The 24295-nt window shown below is 48.8% G+C and overlaps 1 protein-coding gene across 3 annotated transcripts; it reads right to left on the bottom strand.

Moving 5' to 3' along the window:
* Nucleotides 1-48: 48 nt before the first annotated feature.
* On the bottom strand, nucleotides 49-23737 carry GTPBP1 (GTP binding protein 1). Of its 3 annotated transcripts, none has more exons than XM_081309550.1 (12): nucleotides 23438-23734; nucleotides 20636-20747; nucleotides 13649-13829; nucleotides 12771-12945; nucleotides 9234-9357; nucleotides 8173-8287; nucleotides 5814-5958; nucleotides 5514-5696; nucleotides 4669-4804; nucleotides 3845-4023; nucleotides 2389-2589; nucleotides 49-1603 (listed from the first exon to the last, which is right to left on the bottom strand). In XM_081309550.1, the coding sequence occupies exons 1-12, from the start codon at nucleotides 23627-23629 to the stop codon at nucleotides 1511-1513; spliced, it is 1836 nt and encodes a 611-aa protein (XP_081165676.1). In that variant the 5' UTR covers nucleotides 23630-23734; the 3' UTR covers nucleotides 49-1510. The 3 variants fall into 3 exon arrangements, with proteins under 3 accessions (XP_081165676.1, XP_081165675.1, XP_081165677.1); XM_081309549.1 differs by having other exon boundaries at nucleotides 12771-13119; nucleotides 23438-23729; XM_081309551.1 differs by lacking the exons at nucleotides 49-1603; nucleotides 2389-2589 and adding an exon at nucleotides 2602-3355 and having other exon boundaries at nucleotides 12771-13119; nucleotides 23438-23737.
* Between the last annotated feature and the right edge of the window lie 558 nt (nucleotides 23738-24295).

The following is a 24295-nucleotide window of genomic DNA, read 5'->3' as shown; positions in this document are numbered from 1 at the left end:
AAGGGCCAGACAGGGAACAGGACACTGTCAAGTTGGAACAGGACACTGTCAAGTTGGAACAAACTTTTATTGTGAATGCTGGTCTGGTCAGTCCAGGGCCATGGGGCAGTGGTAACTAGAAACAGCTAGGAGGGAGGAAAGGACAGGAGAGGGCTGGGGACAGGAAAGAGGCAAGGCTGAAGGACCTAGCCCACTGGGTGTCTGCCCTGGCTAGAAAAGACCCCTTGTCCCTCTTACCCTAAATGAAAGGCTATAGAACAGCTCAGTCCTGGCAGGATGGGGCCATGTCACTGTCTGGTCTGGGCAGCCTTACTTCCCAATGCTTCGCGAGGGCTAAATGCTCTGTGCTGGGCCTGACAGTCCTTCTCACTGCCCCACATGCCCTCCCTGTGCCCTAACTGGGGTTCAAACCCTGGGGCTCAAGCCCTTCACTGCTGTGCTCCAGGAGCTGCCCTGCTGGGTAGACATGGCGGGACGGGGGAGTTCCAGTCCTAGTCCCACTTACAGCAATGCCCCTTTCCCCAACAACAGGCGGCGCTAGAAAATGGGATCCTGAGCAGGTCCAGACCCAGCCTTGTACCAGTGCCCAAAGGCCAAAGTCCAAGCAGGAGGTGGCTCGTGGGCAAGAGACCCTCCAGACTGGGCAGACTGGCAAAAGCCAGGAACAGCCGGGCCAGCCCAGGCAAGCACAGGATTGTCTCCAAGGGGAAGCCACCAGGTCTTTGGATCCACGGCAAGGGCCAGAGTTAGGGGAGAGTCCTACAGTCCAGTCGCCATTCCTTCCACACGTCACAGGTATGACTGAAGAGTTTTTGTCATTACCTGTTTGAGGGCTTAAGGGGAAAAAAAGGGACAGAAAAGGGAAACCACTACTTTCTCCCTATTAAAATCCCCAGGATTGAGGATGCCCTGCTCTGGCAATGGAAGACACCAAATCCCAGAAGCCCCTGCCCTGAGGTCAGTCTGGTGGAGAGGCTGCCAGTGCCCAGAGGAGCAGTGAGCTGAGGCTGCAGTGGCTCTGTGACTCCTGCCATCCCCTAAAGGCTCTGAGGCTCTCACCAAGACAGACACGTGGATGGAGGGGCAGATGGTTAGTCAGGCAGCCAGCTCCTGGAGGCTGGTGGCCAGCCACGGAGGAGAAAAGGGGAGAGACTGACAGGGCCCTGGTGGGCCCCACTCCTGCAAAACACACACACGCACACTCACACACACACACACAATCACTGAGAGAGAGATATAATAAAAAGAATAAAAACTAAGGGCCAGATGTACAAAAGACGCATGAGTGAGGAAGGAGGCAAGGAGGGGCAGGAGACGGTCAGTCCTCAGGAAGCCTGGCCGCCTTCCTCAGCTTATAAATTACAACCCCCTGGAAAACAGGGGTGGGCAGCGAGGAGGCTCTGGCTGGGGCCTGGGGTGGGCGGGTAGCGATCAGAGCTGCTGTGCCCAGCTGGTGAGCAGTGGCCAGAGAGTGAGAATCCCTGGGTGGTAGGAATGAGCCAGGGAAAATTCAGCAGCCGCTGGCAGGAGTCACACAGGCCCCCTGGGACTTCACCTTGTGGCGCTGGCCCCCTCGTCGCCGACCCCCACTGCCGGGCTTGGGCTGAAAGAGAGAAGAAGAATTTGAGAAGCACTGGTCCCTCAGGAACAGGGCAGCAGAGGGGCAGTGGGCAGGCCACGGAGCCTAGCCCCAGCCTAGCCAGGAGTTTATGAGGTGACCATGCACAGGACCTCCTGTCTGTAAAATGGAGCTATTTAGAGAAACAGTCAAACACGAGTGGACATTTACCACTGCTGAGGTGGTGACAGGTGGACAGGGACAGAAAAGAAGGAATAAGAGAGGCTCAATGAGGAGCTGGGAGTGTGAAAGCATGGGGGGCACAAAGACCCAGGAGAAGCCTCCTCTGCCGGTCAGAGGAGAAAGACACTAGAGAGGTGCACAAGGGTGCCTGTCCTGGCGGCACACACAGCTTCTGAAGAGGCAGCCACAAGCAGGTGCCAGCACCTGCTACACAGAACATCCAAGGCCACCTCCCCTCACTCTGGCAAGGGACAAAGGAGGACCTCCAAGGCAGCATTCCTCAAACTTGCTGGACTGCTGTACACACACATCACCCACACAAGTAATATTCACTCTTACAATGAACCTAAACCCTGCCCTCGGTCCACTCTATTTCATTAAAACCAAATGCTAGTCAGGACCAATTAAATTGGCTTTCTGTGGGCCAGCCATGTCTCTCAGTTTGGAAAACAACTTTGATGTTACCCACATGCCAGGAGCTGTGGAAGTGCTCCTCTCCGTGCATGGGCTCTCCTGTGGTCCCCCTCTACCCAATCAGCCACACCCTTTCCTGCCACCCTGCCCAAGGCCACAAGAGGCCCGCTCACCTGTGGCTGGAGACTGCTGGCTGCGGCTGGCTGCCCTGTGGCTAGAGAGGAAGCCTCATCTCCAGGCAGGGCTGCCCCTACTGCCAGCCCACCAGATGGGCCCCCTTCTTCTCGTTTGGTCAGAGGTCCTTTTTTTGTTGACTGCATTTTAATCTGCTGGGGCTTGGAGTTCATTGGCGAGTTGTTGGTGGTCTGGAGGAGCTGTGAGAGACGTGGGAATGAGGGTGAGGCCAGAGCTGAAGGGCAGCATAAGTTTAGCAGCCTGCCCCATGTCCCTGTCCCTGCTCCATTCTAAGGGACTTCTCATGGCTTGGCTAGCTTGGCTGGTCCCAAACAAGGCAGATGATAGAAGGACCATGCCAGGAGGTGGAGTCGACAGATCTTCCTATCCTTATTCTACTATGGACTACTATGACCTCAGGACTGTCACGTCATCTCCTGCCTCTGTGTACCCAGAAAGCTCCCAGTCCAGCTGTCATTCCTGCAGAGAACTTCCTGAACCTCTTTGCCACCTTGTACTGAATCAGCTCCTTGGCTGGAATCTAGCCTGGTCAGTCTGCTCTGGGCCAAGTTTTAACTTCAAGCCTCCCAAAGAGGCCAAGTGGATTCCTTATCAGCTGGAAATATTTGCAGCGTATCAGAAATCGTAAAAGCTACCACCCTGACCCAGAAGCTTCCCCTGTGGCCAAGTTCAATCTCAAAAATAGCAGGGAAGAAGCCTACTAAGTCCCAGAGAGTACTACATGTATGCTGTAGTCTCTGCCAAACTCTCAGATAGCCCCAGAGGCAAGCAGGCCTTTAAGGAAAAGAAGCCCCAAAGTCCCCATGGAGGGCCTGAGGAACGCCATTTGGGAGGAAGGGCTAGTCTGTGGCTGATTCCAAGATCTTGGATTTGTGGAGACCACTTCTTCCTCTGAATAAACAGGGGTCAAACTCTTCATCAAATGTCCATGGCCATGGGTAAGGTCTGCAGAGGGCAAAAGGTGGGCTCTGAGACACACGAACAGCTCCTGCCCCAAGGGACTGCACACCCATGTACCCTGAGCTGTTCAGCACTCACTCCAATAGGACTTGCTGCCCTCGTCCCTCAGGTATAGCCCCAACCAGGCCAAGAGATACTCTGCCCACTGCTGCCCACAGGAGAACATCATGCCCCAAGGCCAGCTCCTCTTTTCCAATGTCATCACCAAAGCCTGGGATGGGAAGCCAGGGACACCTCCTATGGGAGCGAGAACCCTGGGCACCCCCAGGGTTCTTAAAAGGATCCTGTGGGGGCTGGGGCTGTGAATCAGCTGTAGAGCGCTCACCTAGCGCGTGCGAGGCCCTGGGTTTGATCCTCAGCACCATATAAAAATAAATAAGTAAAAACAAAAGTATTGTGTCCAAAAAAAAAAAAAAGGGATCTTGTGGTGCTCACGATCACTAAGCTGGAGTGGCAGGTCTGCCTCAGGCGTACCTTGGTGATGGTGCCCACGGCCTTGGTACGGCCTTCCCGGAACACCAGCCGCTGGTCTATGTGTAGGTACTCAGGAGTCTTAATGAAGCGGAAGTGGACAGTGGCCTTGTCCCCAGTGCGCAGGCAGTCCTTGTCCATGCTCAGTATGGTGGCTGTCTGCCTGATGCTCCCACAGTGCACTGCCAAGGGAGCCAGGAGGTCAGGACAGGTTGGAGGCACCCTGGGGCCTCAGGACAGGGAGGCAGTAAGCGAAGGCATGAGACACACCTGAGTTCAGCATTCGGGGTGGGGCTGAGTCAAGGGCATCGGGTGCCTGGAAGCTGAGTGCACCAGGGCAGGCTAGAGGTCAGCTCCGCCTCCCTCACCCACACTCTTCTCACCTTCCCTGTGGTTAGACCACCTGCCCCCACCTAGGCCCGCACAGCCAGGGGCCCCAAGCTCCTGGGATTCTACGACTGTGAGCGCCTGGAGGGATGGGCCCTCGCTGGTGCCTCTGTGGTCCTAGCACCTCAGCAACACCACTGGGCACAGCAGCAGCACTCAGCAGTCATGCATTTAGGGAGGAACATAAAATCCTCACAGACAGGTCTGGAAGCCCCCAAGTCCCCATGGAGGGGACTTCAGTGAGCCTCTGAGGACTGAAGTGAGCCTCTGCAGGACCTGATAAATGAGGTAGGTGGCTCAAAGGTAGGATTAAGGGAATGGCTTCTTAGGACAGGATGGAAACCTGTTAGAGATGTAATAATGGGGCCTGGGTCAGCAGAACACCCCTTGTGGGGAGCTGGAGTGGGGCCTCCTAGGCTGGCAGAGCATTAGACACCTACCCATGGCCTGGTAGCGTGGGCTAATCGTAGTAGGATGGTGAAGTACAAGAATCTCGGCCTCAAATTCCCAGGAGGCTTGGGGATTCAAGCGTGGGGAAACCATCACCATGCCCTTCCGGATGGATGAGCGCTTGATCTGAAAGAAAGGAAGAACCGCAGATCTTAGGAATGATGGGGGCTCGGGTTCTAGTCCCCAGTCTTAGAGAATCAGGAGTCTAAGTATAGAATCACCCACCCAGCCCTGCCCATCATCACCTTCTGGGGGGACAGCACATGGCAGGCTTACTGCCATATGGGAAGCTAAGCATCGTTCTGTCGGGTCAAGAAAGGCTCCATGCAGGAGCCGAGATTTCAGTTAGCAGCCTGGGAGGAAGGCAAGGAGAAAGGGCAGGCGAGCACTTAGGTGAAAGGAAGAGAGTGAGCATGACTTGACCACTGGAGAGAAAAGGCAAAGGGCCAATCTTTCTGGTTAATTTGATTGGTGGGAAAAGTAAGTGACCCCAGAGCTGGCAGGCACTCCAAATTCCAGGAGTCAGAACACCAAAGGGGAAGAGGTTCTGGCCTAGGGACTCTCCTGTCTGACTTCATCATTAGCTTGCGGCACCTGCTCAGGCACCAGGAGGACCAAGAGGCAGGCAGACCTGGGATCAAGTCCTGGTTCTGGATTTTACTGGTTTTGTGTCTTGGGCAAGTCATTGGGGTCTGAGCCTCAGTTTCTTCATCTATGAAAATAAGGTTGGTAATCCCCACCTTGCAGAGCAGACAGAGGACCAGAAATGGGAGGTAAGCACCTGGCTTATCTGTGACACAGCCCATGGGGAGATTTTGGAACTACCGACACTCACCTTCTTCAGTGCAAAGGAGGCTGTCTGGCCCCCCCGCACCTCCTTGACAGGCATGCGCTTGCGATGAATCGACTTGACCGCAATGGAGAGGAAGTTGCCCAGGGGATCTGGGCCCAGCAACAGCGTGTCATTCAGCTTAATCAGACCCCTCAGTGTTGTCCCTGACACCACTGTCCCCACACCCTGCCAAGGAAAGACCCAGCTTAGTGAGTTCATCCCCATCACAGAACCATTCCCTGATGCCCCTGGAGGAAATGCCCACCAGCCACCCTCCTGCCCAGTCCACCTGAGGCCGCTCACCGGAACAGAGTATGTGTCATCAATCTGGAACTCAGCAGGCTCCTCCTCCCTGTAGCTGGTGCGAGGGGACAGGAGGTTGAGGAACATCTTCAGGAGATCCAGGTTCTCACCTGTAACGTTGGAGATCTGGAATATCGGGCACATCCTAAGTGGAGGGGGAGGAGAAGGAAGCAAGGGACACAGAGCTCAGGTGGCAGCTCCTGCCTTGCCGACTAATGGCCACCTCTGCCTCATCCGCCTCCAGAGGCTCAACCCTTCTACCCTCAGTCTAGTAACTCCTAGCCCCTGCTGCCCCAAGGCCTTTTCTGATTTATTTTGTCTCCGAAACCTATCCCCTCCTGCCCACTGCTGGCCCATGTTGGAACCTCACACCTGTCTCTTCTTCCTCCAGCATATGTGCTTGCTTAAAATCCCTAACCCTCATCAGGGGACACAGCCAAGCACCTTCTCCCAGCACTCACAGCCCTTCATGCTCAGGCTTGTTGCCACCTCTGCAGATTCACTTCACCCAGGATCCTATATTACAGCCAGACCATAGGACCATCCCTTCTTCTAAAGCTGGCTGCTTCCTGGTCCCACAGATATGCTCACTCTGACCCTCCTTCCCGAGTTCCTGCCCTCTTATCAATTTACCAGACTCTTCACATCCTCCAGAGTTCATTTCAAATAACACTTCCTCCTTGAAACCCTTCCTGGACAGACACTCTTCAACTTCCCGAGGCTCTGAGAGAGCTTTTGGTGTCTGTCATTCATGATGACATCTAATTTCCCATCGTAGTCATCTAAATGGCTGCTATCTCCTATTCAGGGAAAATTAAGCTCCCTGAGATCATGAATTACATATTCCCCAAAGCTCCTGCAATAGTGTCTACACAGACTAGAAAAAACCAAAATGAATGGGGTGGAGCTGGGTTCCCTGAAACGTGCCCCCTCTACTGGCCAACTGGTGACACTGAAGACAGCACCAGGCTGGAGGAAAAGGAAAAAACCCGGGCTGCTCAGGGTCCTTTATATAGACCAAGCCAGGAGACAGAAGGCTCCCAAGAAGGCCCAAGGCTCTGGACTGAGTTAACCAAGTTCACTGTTACCAAGAAAGTATCTCCAACCAAGAAGCTGAATGCCTTGAGGATCACGCTCAACCATCTCTGAATCCTTAATGTCTGGATGAAGAGCCTGAGAACAAACATCTAATAAATAGGGTTTTATTTTTTTGCCCTGTGGCACTGGGGATCAAATCCAAGGGGCCCCGTACCATTGAGCTATGTCCCTAGCCCTTTTTTTATTTTGAGACAGATTCTTACTAAGCTGCTTAAGACCCACCTACCTCAGCTTCCCGAGTAGATGGGATTAAAGGCATGTGTACCACTGTGCCTGGCTCCAATACATATTTATGGAATGAAAGGATACATTAAGGAGGAATTGCCAAAAACCAATCTGTGATTAGAGAGCTTTTGAGAAACAGTATAAAAAAGAAAGCTGGGCATGGTGGGCAGGCGTAATCCCAACTCCTCAGGATGTTGAGGCAGGAGGCTAACAAATTCAAGGCCAGCCTGGGCAACTTAGTGAGAACCTGTCTCAAAATAAAATTTTTTAAAAAAGAGCTGGAACACTGGAGGCAGTGGCGTATGCCTGTAATCCCAGTGGCTCAGGAAGCTGAGATAAGATTACAAGTTCAAAGCCAGCCTCAGCAAAAAGCGAGGCACTAGGCAACTCAGTGAGACCCTGTCTGTAAGTAAATTATAAAATAGGGCTGAGGATGTGGCTCAGTGGTCGAGTGCCCCTTAGTTCAGCCCCTGGTACCCCACATCAAAAGGGGAGGGCTGGAGCTGTAATTCTAGAGACTTGGGAGGCTAAGGCAGGAGGATCACAAGTTTGAGGCTAGCTGTGGCAATCTGATAAGATCCCATCTCAAATAAAAAATAAAAGGGGTAGGATATAGCTCAGAGGTAGAGTAACACTGGGTCTAATCCCCAGTATTGCAAAAATAAATAAATAATCAAAAAATAAAATACAAAACAATCATAAAAATGGTTGTATATCTATCATACACCAAGCCAGACCCAGAGCTAAGTGCCTTACATATACATCACTTCCAACACTCACAAGAGTTCTGTGAGGAAGCTAATATTGTTCCCATTTCACAGCTAAGAACAATGAAGTCTCAGCTGGGATTTCAACCTAATTGAGGCCAACATTTCAGAATCTGAGCCACACTGGCCATGGGAGCTATACAGCAACCTTCTGTTTCCTCCCATCTCTGAATAACAAGTGTCCATGAGACCTTATGCCTGGACAGACTGCCATTTCAGGCCTGCTGCTCCCCATGGCCCCGCAGACACACACACTCCCCACCCATTACCTCTCAGAGCTGAAGTTGGAGGCAGTAACAATCACGTCATCCTTGCTCTGCACCAGCACAGGGATCTTCCGGCAGCCTGGTGACTTCAGCAGGCGCTGCAATAGCTTCAGAGTTTCTTAAAGAGTAAAATGGAACAAAATTAAGGGATATACCCATCTCTTTGGCCAGGCTTTCAGGGCAGAAAGGTCCATCATTACTGATGCAAGGAGACAGAGAGACAGATGAACCAGTGTTAAGTGCCACATGCCTGAAGATGCAAAAAGAAGGATCAAAACTTTGGGTGGGTACATTTTTACTTATGTAGAAAGGGCACAGATGGAGTCTCTTCTAGACTGAGTCTAAAACCTGGCAGATTTCTCCAGTCTCTTAGAAGATCCACATCCCACAGACAAGTGATTCAGGAAACCCCAAGAAAGACAATGTTCTCCCCAGAATGTTCTGCTTCCTAGATAAAAATCTCATCTGACCAAAGGATCTCCTGGTCATTCAGAATTCTGCAGAGACCATTATTAAGAGGCTTTCTAACAAGACAGAGTCTACTTATCTTTCTAAAATTTGTATGTGAGGAAAAGGTGCACAGAGAACTCGTCCTGCAAACCTGGTTGGACACTTTGATGGTAAAAAGCCACCAGGCCCTCTGTTCAGATTCCTCCATATATATTCAGCACTGATGGCAGAGCCCAATACCTGCTGCCAAGGGTCTTATGAAAAAAGGAGCCAGATTAGGGACCTTAAGAATCTGGGGCTGGGGATTTAGCTTAGTTGGTAGAGTGCTGGCCTCGCATGCACAAGGCCATGGGTTCAATCCCCAGCACCACACACACACACACACAAAAAGAATTCTGCAACTGGAACCAAAAGTGACAGAGAGAGGAAAAATCTAGGCTGTGCTCAGATCAAGAGCTAAATAGAGGAGGAATAAACAAAAGGTTCTGGGCTGATAGAAATTCAGGTTAAGGTCTCAGCACAATATAAGGAAACAGAAGATTCTGGGCTGAAGTCCTGGTAGCAGAGTTACAGTTGGTGAGAGGCTACCACCAGCTGGAGGAGACTTCACTTACCTTGTAGGATGTTGGCAGGACACATGTCAATTTTGGTGACTACCACAAAGACAGGTACATTGAGTGCCAATGCCAAGCCCAGATGCTCCTTGGTCATTCCCACAATGCCAGCATTGCTGCCCACCTGCCCCAATGCAGAAAGAAACTGTCAGGACAAGGAAGGCAGAAGATGCCCTGGGTGGGCACGGGGGCTCAAAGAAGGCTATCAGTTCTCAAATTGGATCTGGCTTAACATCTCCAGCCCTCTGTTTTTCTTGGTTACATAACAGTAGATTACCCATACTTTTATAAGTTATATGCTCAAGTTTTTGGGGTAAAGAGTCACTGTCTTCAAGATACTTTCAAATGATTAAGTCAAAAAAGGAAAAAAAATACATGTACCCATATGTATCTATCACATTAATTATTACTGAATCTAAATGGTGGGTTTATAATATTCATTTTACTGCTCTTTCAACTTTGCTCAATGTTTGAAATTAGAGGGAGAGAATATATACATATTTGCTGATATAAATATAAAGTGTCTCTGGCAAGTTCACAAAAGAACTAGAAACACTGGTTGCTTCTGGTAGGAAAGTGGAGAGAGGAGGAAGAGACTCCTCCCATCCCCTCACAGCCTCACACATACTGGGCAAGCACTCTGCCACTGAGCCGCACCTCCAGCCTGGAGACTTGTCACCATAAGCATTTTGGTGCCCTTAACTTTTGTACCACATGAACGTATTACTTACTCACTGAAACAAAATTAGGACAGCAGCTGCCATGATGTGTCTGCTTGGTGCTTTGCACACTCCCAGGTGTCCTCTCTACCAGGCCCTGGTAAAATACCCCTGCTTGAGGGGACGTCGCCACCCACTGCTGCACGGGGCCTGACTGTTCCTTTCCCCTTTATCAAGACACTTCCAAGTCTTCTTCCTGATTGTCCCATCCCCTTTGCAATCCAACTCAGACTTTGTTCTTCTCAAGCTGGATTAGGAAGTATTCTATCACTCTATTATTGATATATTTTAAGTGTTTTTCTTTCCCCTAAGAAACCATTGCCATTGAACCGTTATGAAGTATTTCACTGTTCTCTATAGAAGTTTTAATATTTGAAACATGGCCTAAAAGCCAGACATGAACATTCCATCTGGGGTGAAAATAACTCCATCCACTGTCTTTCTGTAGCTTAGTTAGAAAAGCTTATTTTTATTTTATGAAGAATTAAAAGAGGAAGTTGAAGTCTCCAAACAAAGAAATGATGAGGGCTGGGGATACAGCTCAGGGGTGGAATGTTTGCCTCACCACTGCAAAGCCCTGCATTTAATCCTTAGCACCACAAAAGAGGAGGAGGAAATGGTAAGGAGAAGGAAATGCTAATTACCTGATTTCATGGGTACACATTTTACACATGTATTGAAATACCATACTACGCCAGGCATGGTGGCGTATGCCTATAATCCCAGCAGCTCAGGAGGCTGAGACAGGAGAATCACAAGTTCAAAGCCAGCCTCAGTAACAGCGAGGTACTAAGCAACTCAGTGAGTCCCTGTCTCTAAATAAAAATAGGGCTGGGGATGTGGCTCAGTGGTCAAGTACCCCTGAGTTCAATCTCTGATACCTGCCCCCCTATAAAAAGAAACACCACACTACTATACCTCCATAAATTTGTAGAATTATTACATAGTCATCAAAAATTTTAAAAAGAGGGGCTAGGGGGTTGGGGATGTGGCTTAAGCGGTAGCGCACTCCCCTGGCACGCGTGCAGCCCAGGTTTGATCCTCAGCACCACATACAAACAAAGATGTTGTGTCCACTGAAAACTAAAAAATAAATATTAAAATTCTCTCTCAAAAAAAAAAAAAAAGGGGGGGGGGCTAGGGTTGTGGCTCAGTGGTAAAGCTCTTGCCTAGCATGTGTGAGGCACTGGGTTCAATTCTCAGCACCACATATAAATAAGTAAAGGTCCATCAACAACTAATAGAATTTTTTTAAGAGAGAGACAGAGAATTTTTTAATATTTATTTTTTAGTTTTCGGTGGACACAACATCTTTATTTTTATGTGGTGCTGAGGATCAAACCCAGTGTCCCCTGCAGGCCAGGCGAGCATGCTACCGCTTGAGCCACATCCCCAGCCCCTAATAGAATATATATATATTTTTTTTAAAAAAGCTATTTTAAAAAAATTTTTAAACAAAAACAAAAATGTGGGTTTTTTTGTGGTGCTAGACATCAAACCCAGGGTCTTGCACTTACCTCTGAGTAACATCCCAGTCTTAGTAATTTTTGTGTGTGTGTGTGTGTGTGTGTGTGTGTGTGTGTGAGGGTAGGCATTGAACCTAGGGGTGCTCTATACCCCAAGCCCTTTCTATTTTTTGAGTCAAGGTCTTGCTAAGTGGCCCCGCTGGCCTTGAGAATTTGCAATCCTCCCTCAAACTCCTGTGTAGCTGGGATTACAGGCATTCACCACCATGCCTGGCTCCAGTGCTTATTCTAAACTGGTTTTTATATACGCCTTAATAGCAGCTGCCTCAAATATGCTCTATGGATCTTCCACTGGGATCTCTTCCTCTAGCAGCTTTTCTTACCCAGTCAAGACAGTTGGTGATGGTCCTTTGCAATGTTCAAAGAAATGAGAGATGAAATCACGTTGAGATCCCAAGAACCTCAGGCACAGAGCCAACTAGTGTTCACACAACATGCTCCACCTCTCTACTCCTCTCCAGTTTGTGGAGTTGGCCTGAGAACCTGTGTTTGTGGGACAACTTGAGCAAGCTTGCCAGGAGCAGATGCTTGTGTTTACCACACTTATTAACACACACAGCTGAGGAACTGGGAATGGGGAAGGACTCTGGAAGGACTTGCCAAAGGGAACCTTGCTTGCTCATGTGCTCACACACATTCCTCCCACTCCCTCTGTGAAGACCAAAGCTGTGCACAGGTTGCAGTCCTCAGCACCTCCACCCGATCCAGGGAGGAAGCTCAGGGGTCATACACACAGCACGGTGATAAGATTCAACTTGGGGCCCTCTTCTCCCTCTCCTTTTCAGTGAATCTACATAATGAGTTGCTCAAAAATCAATCATGCCACACTAAGCTCTCTGGGAGCCCAGGAAAGCCTGTCACTGGGCGGTGAGCACAGTGTCAGGCACACACTCCTCCCTTCTAGGCCCTCCCGGCTGCTGCTCTGCCTCCTCATGTGAGCCACTCCCCCCCTACCCTGCCTAAGCCTCCCCTCTCTGAGGGAGCCACCCGGAACACCTACTCAAAGTATCCCATGCTCTGAAGAAAACATTACTGAAGGCAATCAAGAAAGTTCAGGAGACCCCTAGGCCCCTCTAAAAAATAAGAGACATCAAATGACACCATTTCTTAACCAAGAAGACCCCTCCTGATCTAATATAGAGGAGATCAAGGTCCACCCCTTGAGAAGACTATAGAGCTTGCCAAACTTACCAACCTTACCCAGCATCAGAGCCCCAAATCAACAGGCCTTCTAAACTCTTGCACATGACCCCCAGCACCCCAGAAGCCCCTCCTGAGCACATCACACTTACCATGAGCATGCAGAAGTCAGGCAAGTGGCCAGTCATGCCAAACACAGTGGTCTTCAGGTACTTCTCATGGCCAGCCAAGTCAATGAAGGTGATCACCTTAGTGGATTTCTCACAGATCTTTGTCCACTCCAGGCTGCCACCGTGGCTGTCAGGCTTGTTCACCACATTGCCTTCACTGTCAAAACCCAGAATGTCATTGCCCACACTGCTGGTGCGACCAGATTCAATCTCATGTTTGTGGCGGAAAAGCTTCTGGCGGGCAAAGCCACGGCCATTGTCCAGTTCCCCATGTGTCAGGACCCCCAGGAGCGTGCTTTTGCCAGCATCCACGTTGCCCACGACTGCTACCCTGTGTACACAAACCCACACAGCATGCGAGAATCAGTGAAGAGAAAACTCAGAGCCCAGAAACTTGATCCCTGAGACCAGACTTGCCCCATGCCCCTTGGGCTCAGAGCTTTTCCTGTTCCTGGATAGGCATGAGCTATATTCAGGGAGTAGAAAGTTACCAGAAGGTCCTGGGCTCCCTCAACAGCTATTTCCCCAAACTTCTACCACTGGGAAGAGCCCCAAAGCTACCAGAGGCACAAAATGCTCTCCTGCAACTTGGGCTTCTAGCATCTCAGACTGACAGCTACAGGAGGCATGGCTGGGCCCCGCCCACTCTCCCCATATGGAAATATTTAGGGATGGGAAGTACAGAAATCAGGTAGAGCTCTCATGACCCTGGGCATTCTTTCCTTGCCTCAGGAAAGGACAGGAGGGAATAGGCAGAGCCAACACATCAAGTGTCACAGGCTCCATCACTGTTCTCTGCAAAGTCCTAGCCCCCAAGGTCTTGCAGGGTGGACCTCTGCACTGTATTGAGGCCTCCTCACCTGACCTCCAGGAAGTCATTGTCTCCTACTCGTTTTCGGACCAGATAATCACGCACACGGCCACCAGCTTCCTGACGCTCCCGCAGGAGGATGACATCAGCTTCTATCTGTTCCGCCATGCTCTTCACAGTGGCGTAGGAGGCCTCCATGTCAGCTTCACTCAGCCCATACTCAGACCCATCTGGAGACAAGAGCCCAGACATCAGCAGGAGAGGGAGTCCTGACCAAGCAGCCTGCTAACCAGGTAGCCAGTCTAGCACACCTAACAAAGGCCCCGCCAGGCACTGGGAGGACACGTACCCTACCCCAGAGAAAACTCAGGCACACAAAGAGTTAAGGTGTAACAGTGCCCAGGGCTCTCCCACCAAGCAGAGCAGTAGGTAACTCATTCAAGACAATCACTGAGACTCTCCTAGGATTTATGCCAAGCCTCCTGCTGGGTGCTGGGAATACATGTGCCCTTAGTGAGCTCACAGGCCTGCAGGAGAAACAGACAGGAAATTAATTAATGGCGAGATACTTCAGTGTTGTGCTGAAGAGCTGGACAGAGAGAAGTCAAGCCCAGCCTAGGAAGCAGAGGGCAGCTCTGCAGGTGCCAACCCCAAGCTGGGTCTCCAACGCTGGGAAATGAGCCCACACAGAAAAGAGGAAGGATGTTCTGCCAGAGGAGCAAAGCATGGAGTATGGTATGTCATGGCACACTCAGGGACCAGGAAGTTGCTACGTGTTAGGGAACAGGACAGGGACACAGGATGGCAGAACACATGAGAGGAAGAAGCTGATACAGCAGATGTCCACAAAATAACTTTTGTACCAGATCACAGGGAACCTGGGGGTCAGGCAGGGGAGTAACATGATCAGATCAAGGTAGGTTAGAAGATCTCCTGGGCAGCAAGTGAGGGTCCAGAAAGGGGAGCATAGTAAGGAAGAAATTCTAACAATCAAGGCAAGTGATGAGGACAGGAAGATGGGGAAACGGGAGAGATTTGAGGATCGCTGTAGATATAGATTTTTTACTGAGCTAAATGTGTGGCAAACAGCTGGAACAGACAGGGGAGGGGGAGGAAGGGAGGCAGATAGCAGGGATAGGCCAAATCAACCACTTGTCACTGAGCACCTATGTGACAACAGCTGTAGTTGATTTTAATTCCCACCATCACTGCCTCAGTTGGTCAGAAGGGAGGGCAGAGCCAACACATCAAGTGTTGCATGGCTGAGAACCCTCTAGTAGGGCAGCTTCTCTTTCACCACTGAAAAAAACCCTTGCTGCACCAAGCATGCTCCTGTTTCCTTCCCTCCTCCACCCTGTGCCCTTGTCCCCTACAAACTAGCTTCTGACCCCTAAACTAAGAAAAGGAAAATCACCGTTTCCCTTACCCTTGTCCATCTCCTGAGCTACCATCTCCCGTTCTTCCTTTGACCACCAAACAGCTGAAAATAGTAGTCAACCCCTTGCTGACTGTCCCCACTTCCTCTGAATCAACCCTTCCTGAAGAACTGCAGTTTTCAAATGTCTTCAATGGCTTTCCAGCTCTTCAATACCCCATGACCTTCTCTTGACACCTAGAGCACTCACTGCCTGTCCTTCTGGAAGGATGTCCCTCTTTCCCTGCCTGCCAATCCCCTGACCTCTCTTGATGTCCTCCCTACCCTTTCTCCCCTGCTCCCGTCCCCTGAATGTCAGTCTTTTCTCATTCTATGGCTTCAGTTATCACTTTGAAACACTCATTTCTAGCACTGCTGCTTCCCTGAACTCCATACTGCATTTCCAATGGTCTGGAAGATAACTCCTAGAAGTCTGAAGTCCAAACTCAAGCTCCAGCTACCCTCCTCTTTTATTTATTTATTTGCAGGACTGAGGCTTCATCCCAGGATGGCCTACCACTGAACTACATCCACAGCTCTTTCATGTTGAGGATAAAGGTCTCACTAAATTGCCCAGGTTGGCTTCAAACTTGCAATCTTCTTGCATTAGCCTCCCAAGAATTACAGGCATATGCCACTCACTATACCTGGCAAATATCATATTTTATTATTTATTTATTTAATATTTTTAGTTTTAGATGGACACAATATCTTTATTTTAATGTGGTGCTGAGAATTGAACCAAGTGTCTCATACATGCTAGGCCAGTGCTCTATTACTGGCTACAACCCCAGCCCAAATATCACACTTTAAAAAATAACAATAAAATAATCAGCATTCATAAAGCTCGGGGTCTTCATTATAGACCCAGGAAGTAAGTATTTTTGCTCCTTTTTTTTTTTTAAACTAGGACTTTTTTTTTTTTTTTTAAAGAGAGAGTGAGAGAGAAGGGGACAGAGAGAGAGAGAATTTTAACATTTATTTATTCTTAGTTCTCGGCGGACACAACATCTTCGTTTGTATGTGGTACTGAGGATCGAACCCGGGCCGCACGCACGCTAGACGAGCGCGCTACCGCTTGAGCCACATCGCCAGCCCCTGCTCCTTTTTTTTTCTTTTTTTTGCTACTGGGATTGAACCCAAGAATGTTTTAACCAGTAAACTACACTGCCAGTCCTTTTTAAATTTTTGTAAATTTTGAGACATGGTCTCACTAAGTTGCTAAGTGGCTGAGGCTGTCCTTGAACTTGTGATCCTCCTGCCTCAGCCTCCCGAGTTGCTGGGATTATAGGCTGTAACATCACCCTCCCACCCCATCCCCCACCCCCGCTTTCCCTGTTCTAATGATGACAATACCATCCTTCCAGTCAGCCAAGTTTAACACTCATGGGTCCAGGCCAGTTGATCCAAGTTCTTTATCTTGCCTTTCATCCTCTGCTTACCCTTTGGCCAATCCACTGCCACCAGCCTGATTCCAGCCCTTATTTTACCCAAATCACCACAATACACTCCAACTGATCTTAGCAAATTGGGACTCTATTCCTTCCGTCCATCCTGCATAGACCCACACATTTAAGCTAAATAAACCCACAGCTCTGAGATTGTCACTTCCAGATTAAAATCTCTGGCTTTCCAGACCCAGCAGCATTTCATCCTAATTCCCTAAGAGCCTCCCCAACTTATTTTATACCCCCTCCTCTGTCTACCCTGCAAGCTCTGTCCCAGTGCAAGTGGCCCAGTCACCAGTTCTCATGGGTTCCCGTGTGTCCAGCTCTATGTCTTTGCTCGTGGATTTTCTTTCCCAGACAGTTAAATCAGTACACCTCCTTTTGCAAGATTTGAACCAGTCTACTCAGAGGCCCCACAAACAGCTGTCTTCTCTATAGCATTTGCCGTGTACTACCCTGTGCAGTGCTGTCTTAAGACACACCTTCCCCTCCCCATGCATCTTAAGGATGGGGATCACATCTCAACCATTCTCTGATGCCCCACAAGCGGTATTCATTTTACATTTTACAAACATTTGTCAAGTCTTCAAATGTCTGTAAAATGTAAAATGAATAAACCAAGAGAGCACAGCTGTGACAAAGAGTTTCTAAATGCATGGGCAAGTGAGCCCAGAACCCCTTCTGGGTTAGAGAAGGGCTTGGAGCAAGTGTTACTAAGGGGAGGCTGCTGAACTCTGCCATTCTCATTGGACTCCAATTCTATCCAGTTTTCCCTGCCTCCATATAATTAATAGTAGTGCTTTCAGGTCCTGCTTTATACCAGGAACCACCACCAATGTCACCTTGTCCATCAGGGCTTTCAGTAGGTCACATTACTACTCTCCATCATGCATCACATTCCCCACCCTGGAGTGGAGACAAAGGCCAAGGAGAAAAGCCACAGAGGACCAATTACTAAAGGCCACTTACTCAGCCATGCCCGACCCTAATCAGATTTCTGTCCTGCCAGCTTATTGACCTTTCCTATAAGCATTCTTCTGCTCAATGTGCTGCAGTGCTTTCCAGACTTTTGGGAGAGTAACCTCTATGGCATGGCATTCAAGAATCCTCAGGACTGGGCCCTGCCTACCTGTGTGGCCTCCCCTCCTGACCTCACACCATTGACTCCAACCTCACTAGATTATTTCTGGTCCACTGAACAGTGGTCTCTGGTGCCTCCAGGCCTCAGGGCATGTGGTGCCTTTGCCCACTTGTCACTCTTCCCTTTACCTGGACAATTCCTGCTCATTCTCAAGGGGCAGCTCCTCTGTGTGGCCTTTCCAGACTCCCCACGAACACCTACAACACGTCTATATCCCTTGTATTCTCAATACAGCACAAGGCTCTTTTGTCAGACTTAGTATCTGATAAGCAAATAAGTTTTTTTTTGTTTGTTTCTTGCAATGCCAATCGAACCTAGGGCCTTGCACAAGCTAGAAGAGTTCTCTACCACTGAGCTACAAGCCCTGCTCCACAAAGTTGTTTTTGAAAGAAATCTCATAGTCAATCAATAGCATAGGATCTTGAAAATATTACTACTGCAACTACTAATAATTATTCTCATTTAATCCTCACTATTTCACCACGTGATAGGTTTTATTATTATTCATATTTTAAGAGAAGGAAAACTATTCTTCATATTTTAAGAGAACCCAGACTCGATTAGAAATTTTTTCTTTCTTTCTTTTTTTTTTTTTTTTTGGCAGGTATATACTGGATTGAACCCAAGGGAATCTCTACCACTGAGCCACATCCCCAGCCCTATTCTGTATTTTATTTAGAGACAGGGTCTTACTGAGTTACTTAGCGGCTCGTCATTGGTAATGCTGGCTTTGAACTCATAATTCTCCTGTCTCAGCCTCCCAAGTCATTGGGATTACAGGTGTATGCCACCCCACCTAGCCCTTTTTAAATTTTGACACAAGGTCTTGCTAAATTGCCAAGGCTGGCCTTGAACTTGCAATCCTGTGCCTTGGCCTCCTGAGTGGTTAGGATTACAGGCGTCACCTACGCCCAGCTTCATTAGAATTTTTTAATGTCTAATCTATCCATACAAAATTTCTTGGAGGTTGGGTAGGGAAGGTGTCATTACCCCCACTTAACAGATGACGGATGTGATAAACAGGTGAAGCACCTAGGACACCCAAGAAGAAATGATGAAGCCGACCGACGCCTGGAGGCCATGCATCTGGCTTACTCCTCTAATGTTCAACTTGTTTAACTAGTTCTAACTCCTTCTGCCTCTAAAGAATTCCAGGAGGAAGGAGTCACTATGAATCTAATAGCATCCAATTGATCGATGCAAGGATGATGCTCGGGCTGATGATTGTTTGACATCTTCTCACGCTTTGCCATGGGAGGGTTACTTAATTGTGAACTGTCAAGGCCTGGTGAAATTCAGAGTCCACATTAAAGGACAAGAGGAAAGAGGGGGTCTTAAGAATCTAGGTCTTTGAAGACCAATCCCAACACTTGTCAAATTGACCTTTGTGTGGTTTCTGAAATTTCATAAGCATGAAGTGATCTTTTGAGTAGTTCATCTTACTGAAGCAGGTCAGATGTGCATCTGACAAGCTTTCAAAAGGCTATCAATGATTTCTTAGTCACCAAGTTAAATGGCCTTTTCTGAACCTGGCACGATCAGCTGCCTACGTACAATTAGACAACGCTGTCCAACTCCCTCCATCTCTTGATATGCATCCTGTTGGTTGCCTATCTTTCTGACCATGCCTCCTTTCAGGTGATAAGACCCACAACTGGGGAGGTGGCAGTAAAAAATGGAAAGGAAAGATAGGAGAGACGTTTCAAAATAAGGCACAGCAGTATTTGGAGATCAAATTTTTCTTTTAGTCACTCTTGTAGCATTTCAGAACACTGCTTTATACCAAAGGTATTTGTGTACATACCATCTTTGTTCCTTGGGGCAGGAACAAGATTTTTGGTTTTTTTCCTCTGCAGTTCTGGGGATCAAGCCCAGGTACTTGCACAAGCTAAGCAAGCACTCTAGCACTAAGCTACATCCCCAACCCGGGGAACAGATTTTAAGTATCCAAGAGTTTTGTAACAGTATCAAGCCTTAGAAGATATTTGATAGATAAGTCAAATAGTTAAAGAATGATTTTGAGATCTCATCTAGTTCACAGCTCAATAAATGGTCATAACAAAGTTTTCTCCACTTGGTCATTTCTAAAAAAAAAAAAAACTTGCAGGAAACTCAGCCACCACTGTTCACTAATTGTTTCTCCCTTTGTAAACTCTTAGAGCCTATAAAAAAATTATCACCTGCCTTTAAAAGCCTACATTGAGTCAAGGGAACTGTTCCCTTAATAATGTATCCAGGCCCATTCTGGGCATCCTGCAGATTAACAGAGACAAGTGCTGGTACAGGTTGAATTCATAATCCTCAAAAACAGCAGCTGTCATTTCAGGAAAGATGTCATAGTGAAGATGAAGGTAAGAAGGCCTTGTATTGAGGGTATAAACTGGGAGTGACCAGGAAAATAAAAACCCACAATACAATCTGGAATTCTGTAATGGGGGCTGACTTCCTCCAAAACAGAGACCTCGTTTCAATGAATAAGCAGGTTGAAGGACAATAACCAGAATGAATCACAAGTTTACTGTCTGACAGGATCTAGTGGGGAGAGAAGGGACCTCTGTTATTATAGCTATCAAAACTGAATGGTCAGTGTTCTAGGCCAAGGCAGGGAATATTAGGCATTTCCTCACTGACATCAAGAAGAATCACAGAGGTTCTCAGCTTAGCAGGAAATGGATAGCAATGGGATCCACATACAGGGTTTGGAGGGGGAAGATCTGATGCTGCCCCAGACAGGCTTAATTCTAGACCTAACCATGACTTGCTCCACTACCTTAGACCAGAAGTTTCCTTGCTTTGTGTTTTATTTTCTCTTATGCAAGTGGGAGTACTGAGGTACAAAGGAAGCATCTGTAGAACGCTTGGAAAGGGAATCTTTAGAGCCAAGTACGATGTGACCACTAAAGTGGGAATTGCCCTCCTAAAAGTTTTGCAGCTACTAAAGCATCAATGCAACCAAGACACATGAGCAGTTAACAAAGAGGGAAAATGTGCTCTAAATAATTGTTGAAAATAAATGAAAGGAAAACTGCTCACCTGATCCCTGCCCAATGACATATATGGTCTCTCCGCATCCCTCGTCCATCCTCTCCCACATCTGCCGAAGTAGGCTGTCATACTGCTCTGATGTAGGGCTCACTAGAACCAGCTAGAAGAGAAACCAACAGCCTTAGGACCACACTTGCTAGAGAGCACCACAGCCAAAGCCCATCGACAAACAGCCTAACCAAAGACCCTGACTGAACCCCACAGTATCCTAATCGAAAATAGCTACACACTCCCCACATGCCCTGTCTCCTTGGATAGCATTATATGACCCAGATGATGTACTACAATGACTCTGAGCCACAGCTTGGAACCATCAGAAACTGTACAGAAGGCATGGCACCCGCCTCCTGCTGCTCCCCAGGAGTGGCAGGACCCAACCAACTGAGAGTTGGGTCCCTTAATAATGTATCCAGGCCCATCCTGGATACAGTGCTCTACACCTAGATGCCAGCCTCCTACCTGCAGTTTGCATCCGGAAATCAAGGACAGAGATCTCATACTGCCATGCCCTCCACCCAGAGGCCAATGACTCCCAAAATGGCAAAATAATTCTGTCCACCTTGTCGTATCTTAGATATCTTGATTATTTGGGAAACAACAGTGAAAATTGCTTACGATACTCATTTTCATCAACAGAACACCCCTAACACTAAGGTGAGTATCAGCACCACCACTGTGCAAATTTCTGTCAGTAACATTAAAGTATCAACTCTTATTTGGGGAGGCCATTCATCAATAGACATGTCAGACTTGATTCAGAAACCATTCCTGTGTGACCTTGGACAAAGAATTTAACCTCTCTGAATCTCAGTTTTTTCAATCTGTAAAATAGAAATAATACTACCTTGTATCTTAAGACCACTGTAAAGACCAAATATAATAACATGTAAAGCATCTAGTTCACAGCTCAATAAATGGTCATAACAAAGTTTTCTCCACTTGGTCATTTCTATAAAAAAAAAAAAAAAAACTTGCAGGAAACTCAGCCACCACTGTTCACTAATTGTTTCTCCCTTTGTAAACTCTTAGAGCCTTAAATCTTCATAGTCAATTGTAGTAATGAAATAGATGTCTAGTGTCATCTTTTCAGGACTCAAATCTATTCAACCCAACCCTTTTCTCCTCCACATTGTTTTTTTTCTTTTCAATATCATCAATATTTACATACATATAGCTTTTCAACTTCAAAATCATGAGACTTTCCCCAGCTACTTCAGTAATGAAGTGACACTTCCCTAACCATGAACTTTAAATAAGCTGGTCAGGAAATAAGGTAATATCTTCTTGGCAACTTCCTACTGTGTTTTCAGGTTTCTTCAGCACCTTGACTGTCTAATGACACCCAACTTGTCCAGTTTTGAGTCAGGTGCCTATCTTACAACTTCCTGAGTTGACTCATCAGAGGTTGTAATCGGAACCTGAATGGTACCTGGGTCACACTGCCTGATACATTCTCTCTCTCTCTCCCAGAGCTTGGACACCCTCATTATGGCATTAGAGATACCATAGGGGACTACTGTAACAAACAAAAACTAGCTGGTTTCCAAGTGCTCAACTGAGACTAGAAGAAGAAGGAACAGTTGAAAAATTGCTTCTTTGGGCTGAAGGGAAAGTTCTCTCTAGTTTAGGGCCAAGTTTCAAGCACTTTTGCCACTGTAAGCTATGCCAAAGTCACAAACATTTTCAAAGATTGATAAAAATCTCTACTGTAACTATCCTACAACCAGTAGGAAGTGTGTTGGTGTTCTATCTTCCATCAGCTGCTATTTAAGCTGCACAGGGAATTATGGAACACAATCACTGAGTCTCTAGTATGGATCCAACACTATACTAGACATCTTAACATACACTTTAAATTTTTGCAGTGTATCTGTACTTTCTTAAGATGAGGTAGCCACAACACGGAGAGGTTAAGAAACTCTCCCAAGGTCACAGGGCCTTTCCAATGGCAGAGCAGGAAAGGGAAGCCAGCCCCGTTTGATTCCCAAGTTGGCATTCTTTTAGCGATGCTAAGCACCTTAGAAACAACAGTCACATCTAACACTTTATTTTCCACAATGCTAAGCAGATGGTGAGCCCTTAATTCCTGCCTATCTTCTCAACAACTCAGAAAACACTATCTAAAACGCCCTCCATTATTCCACTCATACAAGATGAGGATCCACTCCCAGATGGCGAGATTCTGGGTCATGCCCATCTTTCCATTTTGTTTTGGGTGGACTCGAAAGTGGATATTCCTCTCCCTGCCTGAGCGGCTACTTTCTGTTTCCTCTACCGAGACCAGGAAAGGAGCGAGACCAGGAAGGGAGCAGGGGCCACCCCTGCCTCCCCTCGGGCTACCTGTCTGCGCACCCCGCCCCCTGCCCGAGCCACCTGGACCCTCAACGTCCTGGACGTTCCGGGGAGGGGGCCACCCTGGGTTCGGGGTCCCCTCCCAGGTGCGAGAAGAGGGGTTGGCGGCGCCGCACGGGGACCCGCGTAGCGCAGAGCGCTTCAGGCGTCGGGGCATCGGGGCACCGCGTTCCACGTGGCGGAGCCGGGGGCTGCGATCTCGGCGGGAGCCCCGAGCGCGGGAGGCCAGGTCCGCGCAACCGGGGAACCGAGGCGGCTTCCAGGGACCGGGAATGGCCCCGGCCCGCGCACTTCCCGGGGACCGGCAGGTGGCGGGTTCCGGCCCCTCCCCGCGTCCCTGCCGCCCCGCGACTGGACGGCCGGCTGCCCGTCGTCGCCTCGGAGACGGCTCGGCCCTCCAGGGTCCCCTCAGCGCCCGCCGCCGCCGCCCGGGCCTACCTTGCTGGTGAGGTCCAGCTCCGGCTCACCGTTGAGCGCCTCGCCGTCCTCGCTGCAGTCCGACTCGAAGCCGCCGTGGAGGCGGGCGGCGACCGCCGCGGCCCTGACCGCCCCCGGGGAGCTGGGCTCGGGGGCAAACATAGAGGCCGGCACCGGCGAGTCCATCGGGGAGCGACTCCGCTCCGCCGCCATCTTTAATAACTTAGGCTAATTCGCAGCCGGCTGCCCTCCCTCCCCGGTTCATTTGACTAATCTATGCGTGGCCCCGCCCCCACCTCATCGGGATAATTTATGCGAAGCCTCTCCCGCCGCGCAGAGAGTGACACGTATCTCTAGCTAAGACACAATCGACCAGGCCTTGCAGCCACCAATCGCTGCAGCCCTTTCAAGTACCTAATGAATAGTTAATAAGACCAAAACCCCAACAACAAACGTCTGGGACGTCAGGCGCCCAGGAACAGCACCGGGTCCGCACTACCTGCCTGGAGCCTTCCCGCCAACAGAAGCAGTACAGGGTATGACTGATTCGGCAGCCAACCAATGAGGAGAGAAATTCAAAGAGCATTTCCCGCGCACCGCCCCTTCACTCCTGCTTTCCAGAGGCGGGGCTCAGCTCCCAAATCTTACTGCAAAACAGTCGCCGCAAAGAGCTTTCCAGTGATAGACAGGGACCAGACCCAATCCAGTCCTCCGTAGGTCCCGCGCCTCCGGCTGCCTCTCACAGATAGTAAGCTGCAAAACGAGCCTCCCACTCTATCCAGTGACTGAGGCGGTCCCTGGAACGCGGAGTCTGACGTGCTGGCATGCTCCAGGCAATTTAATAGTAGAATCGATGCTGTATATCCTAAGAGTTGTAAT

The sequence above is a fragment of the Spermophilus citellus genome, assembly GCF_964194105.1.
Source record: "Spermophilus citellus genome assembly, chromosome: 10".
NCBI classification, from domain to species: Eukaryota; Metazoa; Chordata; class Mammalia; order Rodentia; family Sciuridae; genus Spermophilus; species Spermophilus citellus.
The sequence above is the reverse complement of the archived record's forward strand: the minus strand, read 5'-3'. Positions and strand labels throughout refer to the sequence as shown.